Source organism: Eretmochelys imbricata, chromosome 17 (genome assembly GCF_965152235.1).
Source record: "Eretmochelys imbricata isolate rEreImb1 chromosome 17, rEreImb1.hap1, whole genome shotgun sequence".
Classification (NCBI taxonomy): Eukaryota; Metazoa; Chordata; order Testudines; family Cheloniidae; genus Eretmochelys; species Eretmochelys imbricata.
Window position 1 is genome coordinate 3,048,825 of NC_135588.1, and position 8,161 is coordinate 3,056,985.

The window sequence follows — 8,161 nt, forward strand, 5'->3', positions numbered from 1 at the left end:
TAGGAAGCTTCCGACACTGTTCTAATGCAATAGCTTCCTAGTCTCTCCACAACTTTTTGGAGTTAACATTTTGATCCAATGGCAGATGAAGCAGTAGCTCATCACTTGCTGTGTTACTACAGTGAGATTAGCTCAGCTAGGCAGGCTTACCATATAATATTATACTTCTGTCAACAAGCCGCTTTTTCCGAAATTGTTTGGTTGAAATGTTGTGTGTGGCAGCTCAGTCACTGGCATCACTAGGCAAAACGCCTTCTCACTTTGTTCTCGAAGACATGGTAAGGAAAGTTGGTTCCTATTTAGTTGTACTTTAAAGCATTGTATAGACGGTTAGGTACGCTCCAGCGGATATTAAAAAATGCCTGGAATTAGTTATTCTTTCGCCCACACGGTCTTGTTTCTACCCAACAGAGCAGCACATTGCAAACCCGTTACTGTTAAACGTTCGCAGCAAACTGACAACCCAGCTTGCTGCATTTATTTATCAAGATTCTGACAGCTTGCCTCTTTCAGCACCAGCAAAACATTCCCCAGAAGTCAGACCCCAAAGGATCCGGACGGCTTAGCGAGAAGAGGCTTAGTTCTTGGAAACTGACCGTTTATCCATTCCGACGATGACACTGATCACCGTGTGCCCAAAAGACTGGCTCAATTCCAAGGAACTCCAGCACCTGAGCATGAAATAAGCCTGCCAGGGTGAGGGGTGAAAGGATTATCAGTCATTTCGGAAACAGCAGGCAACATCCTGCTCTGATCACCCCTCCAAAGGCAGGGAAGTAAGTCTGGTGAACCCACAGCTCTTACCAGCAGCACTGGAACACAAGTGAAACTTTCCCACAGGACTGCGTTGTTACCGTAGGTAATAATCAATCACTGCCGAGAAAGCAGCAAAGCCACCACAGCCAATGGCCCCTGCTTTTAAACCAGCTGCAATGCAAAAAGGGAAGGGAAAGAATTAGAAATGCCCTGCATTTCTTCCCATTTACTGGCTTATGCTGCTGGCCTTGAAGAGGTCCCAGGATTGCAGTTTTCCGTGCAGAGAATCTCGCACTCCAATTTTAATTGGATTAGGGGACTTAGATGCATCCCCGGAATTTGGCACACACTGCACTTGGAACCACAGGGGCTGGGCCTGTGTGCTGCACTAACTGAGCTTTGTTATGGTTTCTCTGCCTCTGAAGGGCTGCAAATGAATATTGCCAGCTCTGATGCAATGGCTGGATTCACTTGGCTCTGAGCTCAGCACTGCAGGTGACTTAGGGTGGCTGAACAGTATGATGGGGACAGAAAGGCAGCAGCTGCTTTAAGAGCTCTGAAAGGATTTGGTCCAGGCCAGACACAGTATAATAGACTTAATTAGGAGCCCTTTCTAGAGCTGTTTGCTTCCCTTAATGCTCTTTAGGAAGACTCTTTTGAGGAAGGGAAAAGAAGGCAGAACTCCAACTTTGCTGAAAAGCACCACAATCCTGTGCTTCAGCACAACCACAGCTCCCCCTTCCAGGCATATTCTTAACAAGGGAGCATTTGGTGGGTTCTTGCCAAAAGCCCAGGTGCTAAGCAGTGACTGGTGCTGGACTATGCCCCATTCTGATGGCTACTAGCTAGACTCGCTCTGGGGCGCCAGCTGCTGCTGGCATTTCCTAGGTGGTATTTCCTGTGCAATATTCTGTTTAAGTGGTTATTCTACATCTTATCCAAGTGTAATAACACCCAAAGTTACTCTGAAAACCTTGAATAAAAATATTTTTCCATTTGACTGATGCTTGTGTATAGTCAGTTTCACTGTACCTTTTATTAGCAGGGAAGCAGATGCAGCACCTAAAGCAAATTTAACTCATTTTGAACCATTACAAGTTCCATGGTGATGCCCCCTTAATACTACATGGAAGTGTTCTGCACTTGGGATGTCTAGAAAAGATTGCAGTACATCCATGTAGCTGGCAGTCTTGGCCAGAGCCAGAGCTAGCACAGAAACAGTTCAAAGTAAGTGCTACTAACCTCTAAAGCCAATGGCTCCTCCAGTGATGCACCCACTAACAACACTGTTCTTCCAGTCTGATTTTCCACGATACTGTGGAATGGAGAAACGCAGTGGAGTCACAGTAGGAAAGTGCACATGGAACTATTAGCATAGCTACTTAATGTTAGTTTTAGAGAATAAAAACACCCCTCCAGTCCCCTTGACTCACAGCTGACCATGCTTGTCCCTAATTTTCCAGTAGATAGCAACGTTGACCTTTGGTGTGAGACTTCTTGGGGGAAGGGGGAGTATTACCTAAGACACTTAGGGTACATCTACACAATGAAAAGCCGGGGGTTGGTCTATATCAGCTGGTTTGGGCTGTGGGGCTATAAAACTGCAGTGTAGACATCCAGGCTGGAGCTAGGCTCCAGCCCAAGCCCGAATGTCTACAATACAGTAGCCCCGTAAACCTGAGTCAGCTGACAAGGGCCAGCTGTGGATGTTTTATTACCGTGTAGACATACCCTTATTCTTCTACATGAGTTAATTACACTTTCCAATTAAAATAAAGAAACTTGTTGCCTTATTTCTAAGGAAATATGAAAGTCAAGAGTTTTAGCAGTGAGACAAGCAAGGTCACTTTGCTCTCTAGCTACACAATGAGATCCAGGACTTGATCCAGAATTATCCTCCAAGACCTGATTTTCACCCCAACCTCCTTTTTGCTTCTAAAATGTTACAGGCCTAAATAATTATGGGTACAACTGATAGGGAGATTTTTTTTTAAAAAAGGTTGGCAAGGCTTTAAAATATAGTCCCCAAAATTAACCATATATTTATCCAGCCCTGGAACTGGAATGATCTTTGTTACCAAGTGTGCCTTAAGAGGGTTGTTCTGTACTTTTTTCTGTTATAACAAGGAATCAGAGGCTGGAAAACACCTAAAACCAACAGGCTAAGTGTGCTTCATTTTCCTCCTAGAGCTGTTTTCCACCACCCAAGGTTGCTTTAGTGTAGCTCAAGAGCAAGTTAGGTAGGAATACACACATGCCAAGGGTTTCTAAAGAATGAAAGCGTTTCTGTTGGCTACTTACAGACTCTACTAGACATTCAGTACAGGAGAACATAGCACCCACAATGGCAAAGTTTTTGGCATAGGACATCCCTCGTTGTCCCATATCTTTAAGGACTTCTTTTGCAGTTGGTGTACGATAGGGATCCTTGGGATCAAACCCTACATTGGTATCGATGCCTGCTGTGAATACACCAAATGCTCCTCCCAAAACAAAACCTAAAGAAGCCAAAAAAACCCAGTGAGAATAGAATGTTTCCCCATTGATTGCAGCAATGCAGCACGGTCATCACAACAAACATCCCAGCATCCTGATATGTTACAGCTTGTACAAGACATTTGTGGTCAGAAGAGTGGAGTTCCCCCCAGAGTCACATTACTAACATAGTGCATCTCCAAGCACCCAGGGCCAGTAATGGAGAGCCCGGTGTACAAAGCAGGAAACTGAGGCACAGGGAGAGAGAAGTAACTGACTGGAATATAAAAACTGGGCCAGGCCAATGGTGCAGCTAGCCCAGTATCCTGTCCCCTGACAGACGCCAGTGCTAGATCCTTCAGAGGGAATGAACAGAACAGGGCAATTACTGAGTGATCCATCCCCTGTCGCCCAGTCCCTGCTTCTGGCACTCAGAGATTTAGGGACGCAGAGCACGGAGGTTGTGATCCTGATCTTCTTGGCTCATAGTCATTGATGGACTTGTCCTCCAAGAACGTATCTAGTTCTTTTTTGAACCCGGTTTTAGCATCCCCAGGCAAGGAGTTCCACAGGTTGGCGTTGCCTTGTGCGAAGAGGTATGTCCTTAGGTTTGTTTCCAACCAGCCGCCTGTTCATTGCATTGGGTGACCCCCCCCTTCCCTATCCACGTTCCCCGCTCCACTGGTGATTTTATAACCCTCCATCACCCCCCGCGCCCCCTCCTTGTAACACCCCAGCCCGGGTCAGGACAGGGGGCTCCAATCCGGGCGCGGCCCCGGGGCCCCGGTAGCTCGAGCGGCGGGAAGGGGAGATGGGCGCCGGCTGCCACCCGCCCCCGTGCCGGGCGCGGCCCCGCTCCGCACCTCCCACGCAGGCCAGCGCCGCCTTGAACCCGCAGCTCTCCATGACCCGCTCGATCAGCTTCTGCTCCTCGCTCCTGGGCGGGGCCGGGATGCCCCCCAGCGCGGCGGGGTCCAGGGCCCGGGCCTGGCGCGGCCCCCGCCGCTCCCCCACCAGGTGCTCCAGCAGGAGGCTGTACTGTAGCTGGGCCGGCTCAGGCCGGGGGCCGGCGGGCGCGCTCCCCGCCGGGGAGGAGGCCGCCGCCATGACAGGCCGGGTAAACTCAGTCGCTGCCTTCCCAGCCGTAGATTCCACACTCGAAGTTGCAAGGGTGGGGGGTGCTTCTGCCCCAACCCCCTGTGGTTCCGCAGCAGCCGATTCGACACAGTGGAACTCTGCGCGGGCGGTCTGCGACACCCTCGTCCCAGCAGACTACAACTCCCAGCATGCCCGTCACCGAAGGGCTAAGGTGCGCCGGGATTCATGGCTCTTGTAGCCCCTCTCTAACCGCTATGCGCCTGTACCCCGCAAAGAGACTATGACTCCCGGCATGCTCCGCCGCTTCAGGCCTAGCCGTACCGCCAGGCTCCGCTGCGCGCGGCATCTTGGGATTCGTAGTCCGGAGGGTCTGAGAGGAAGAACCACATTTCCCAGGGTGCCCCGCGGCAGCTCGCCCCCTGGCGGCCGTTAGGACCGTTGCCGAAGAGAGGAAAGGTGCTTGCGGCCAGAGCATCCTTGGGAGGAGGCGGCAGGTGAGCGGGGCTGGGGCGGGCTGTCCCTGGGGGCCTCTCCCAGGGCAGGGCCAGGGGGGTGGGAGGCAGAGGGGCCGTTCTGACAGGAGGCTGGGGCCTCGGCCATGGCAGGAGGGTCCCTGGTGGCTGCCCCGCAAAGGGGGGCGGGAGGGACCCTGGGCTCTAATGCAGAGGGGCATCCTCAGGGAGGCCACAGGTGCCAGCGGTTACTTGGAGGGCAGCCAAAGTGCCTGGTGTCCTCTCCCCCTCGGGAGCCCTGCAGCCACCCTCAGGCCTCAGGGAAAGCCCTGGGTCCCAGTGTGCAAGGGGCCACGCTCTGCCTGCTGGCCAGGGAGAGCAGGGCTGTCCCCTGGGTGGCTCTCATTGACACTGCACGGTGGCCTTGCCAAGGTGCCCGATTCCAGAGAGGGAGGCTCCGCTGCCCTTCAAGCAACCAAGCCTTTATGGGTACCTGTGCAGTGGGGTTGGTCAAATGTCACCCACAGAGTCCTACGATGCACCCCCCTGACTTTCTCTTGTTTTCTGGGGTGAGTGGCCCCAGGAAGTTGATAGGTCCCAGCATCTGAGGTGGCTGCTTGAGCTAAGACAAGGGCAGCTCCACTCCACTTCATTTTACGTACGTTAGACAGAGAAACACCAGGTGGACAGATGTTGTCCATGCAGCCCCTCAGCTGAGCGAAGTTTGGATGTCCCTGGCATAACATAGCACTCATGCCTGGGGGTTTGTACAGATCAGGGGGAGAGAGAGAGCTCAGTGGTTTGAGCATTGGCCTGCTAAACCCAGGGTTGTGAGTTCAATCCTTGAGGGGGCCATTTAGGGATCTGGGGTAAAAATTGGGGATTGGTCCTGCTTTGAGTAGTTGGTTGGACTAGATGATCTCCCGAGGTCCCTTCCAACCCTGATATTCTATGGTCAGGGGGCACTGAGAGTTTATACAACATCTGTCTTGCAGTCACAAAATGCAATCCTGATTAGTGTCAGATCAGGAAGGGATTTTAACTCTTACACTACTGTTTATTTTGTTTGGCAGTAGCATAGAAACTTCCCATTAATACTTCCCACCTTGATAAGCTTACCCCCCTTAAAAGGGAGGCTGTAAGCTAAAATAAATACTTCAGTCATATATGCAATTTGTTCATGCTTCATTTTGCTCAGTAGTGGCATAGCTGGGCCAGCTTCACTTTTTGATTCTCATGCACTAGCACAAGTCTGTTGCTAAGCTTGCTGCAGGGAAGGGAAGGATGGGTTTAAAACCAAACAAAATGTTTTTGTTATAGTTCTATGGAAAGTTTTTACTATTAATATTTTCTTTTTAAATCTGCAGTTTTTGGCCTAACTGTCAAGGAATAACTGTTATGGTGAGAATGGGTTGCTTTGAGGCACTGAATTTTAATAATTTAAAATGTTAGAAAACATTGTAATGGTTATTTTTAAAAGGAATTTATGAACTAAAAGTGACTCATTTCCATGTATCCCTCTGAAAATCAGACCCATGGTCTGAACTGAGTTAGATGCATTAGATGTTCTGTAGTAGATTGTCCTGGTTTTCCTTTTCTCTTTTACCTCAGCATTGTTACTTGTTTACAATGACACACATGCAGATCTGGATAATTCTGTGCAAATATGTTTAACGCTGTGCAATGGTTTATTTTCCCCTTCAAATATTTTCACTATACGCAGTTGAGCACAACATCCTGACTTGTGCACTGAGTTCCACTGCCCTCTACTGGCTTCTCAATTCTATTCCCTCTATAACTGAATACAGTAAGTACTCAAGTCTCTTGGTATAAAAAGGAGGAGCCAGGGTGTTCTTCATGAGGAGAACTGAACTTCAGAACTTCTTCCCTCCCTTGATCCAAAATAGCCCAGATCTGCTGATCTTCAAGGCACCTGCAAAGCCCATTTATTTCCCTACAATTTTGTGCGAGTGAGAGGTGTGTTGAGGGCTGGGACTTGTGCATTGAGAGTTGGGCTCTCTTTGTGGCTGGAGTGTTGTTTTGGATTATTTTTTCCCAGATCCGTGATTTGGGATTGAAAGGGTGTGCAATTTATTCTTTCCATTTCTGGTGTGGTTAGCTGGCATCCAGGGTAATGGGGACAGGCTCCATTTATTGCCAGAACTTACATGATGATTGTCTTCTGATGTTTTCCCACACAATATCTTTCTTCTCATTATGAATGTCTTCCCCGTTTCCCAGTATCATGCATGCATGGGTTTATATTCTACATGTGAACTAAGACATTGATCTTACAAATATTTAAGCCTGTGCGTTTCTCTAAGTATGCAAGTCGTCCCATTGACTTTCATGGACTATTCATATGAGTAAATTTAAGTGTTTGCAGGATTGGGGCCTAGATAGTGTGACTGACAATTCTTGCTATGTGTGGGACAAGTAGAAACCTGCAGTGAACAAGCTGCTCACTCCAAACTTCAAATTCTCTCTCTCGTAATCACTTGCTGGACGCTTGCAAGTTAGTGCTGTTTGAGCCCCTTCAGCACAAACCTGTCATCTGAATAACTTGCCTGAAATTACACTGCTGACTAGGGTGACCAGATAGAAAGTGTAAAAAATTGGGACAGGGTTCAGGGGTAATAGGCACCTATATAAGAAAAAGCCCCGAATATCGGGATTGTGCCTATAAAATGGGGACATCTGGTCACCCTACTGCCAACTTGGAGTTGCTAAGCCCTCAATGTTCAACCTCTTCCAAGAAACCTCAGTTCTGTCAAGAGAGAGTGCTTTTTTTTTTTTTTTTTTTAAATCTTGCATAGCCCTAACTGGAACTCTTTCCAACATTCTTTTGTCTCTCCTCCCTGTAATTAAAATGAAATGTGTTAAGGATGAAAGATCAATAGCTATTGTTTTTATAAAACACACTCAAGTGGCTGTTCTATACATTTAGGATCCGTTTAGTTTCACTAAAGGGTAGCACACAGGAGTTTTTAGGAGAGAATTGATCAGTGTCACTGAACCTTTGATTGGAGAATATGGACATGTAGGTCAGTGCCCTGAAGGACAGGGCTTTTAAACTGTAAATATAATATTCTTGTCTGAAACTCTGATTCTGAAGTATACCTTTCATAGCTGCAGCACCCGGACGGTTATTTTGGGTATTGCTGCAAAGAAAGTCTTTGCAGCTCTCGGAACCAATCACTCAAATCCCATAGTTATTCCAGAAATGACTTCACTGCATGAGAAGCAGTTTAGCAATGGAGACCAAAATAAATAAATTGTTTCCCTCTCTCTTCCCCCTCTCATCTTCCCCTTCCCTCCCGGAAAGGCTCTGGGCAGAAATGCTGCCAGCTTTGTAGGTCTCCTATAACTTTGTGGACAGT

At 48.3% G+C, this 8,161-nt stretch overlaps 1 protein-coding gene across 2 annotated transcripts; it reads right to left on the minus strand.

Moving 5' to 3' along the window:
* Positions 1 to 431: 431 nt before the first annotated feature.
* TIMM22 (translocase of inner mitochondrial membrane 22) lies at positions 432 to 4,414 on the minus strand. Of its 2 annotated transcripts, XM_077836775.1 has the most exons (5): positions 4,095 to 4,414; positions 3,058 to 3,254; positions 1,999 to 2,071; positions 805 to 927; positions 432 to 688 (listed from the first exon to the last, which is right to left on the minus strand). In XM_077836775.1, the coding sequence occupies exons 1-4, from the start codon at positions 4,336 to 4,338 to the stop codon at positions 851 to 853; spliced, it is 591 nt and encodes a 196-aa protein (XP_077692901.1). In that variant the 5' UTR covers positions 4,339 to 4,414; the 3' UTR covers positions 432 to 688; positions 805 to 850. The 2 variants fall into 2 exon arrangements, with proteins under 2 accessions (XP_077692901.1, XP_077692900.1); XM_077836774.1 differs by having other exon boundaries at positions 432 to 927; positions 4,095 to 4,413.
* Positions 4,415 to 8,161: the final 3,747 nt, after the last annotated feature.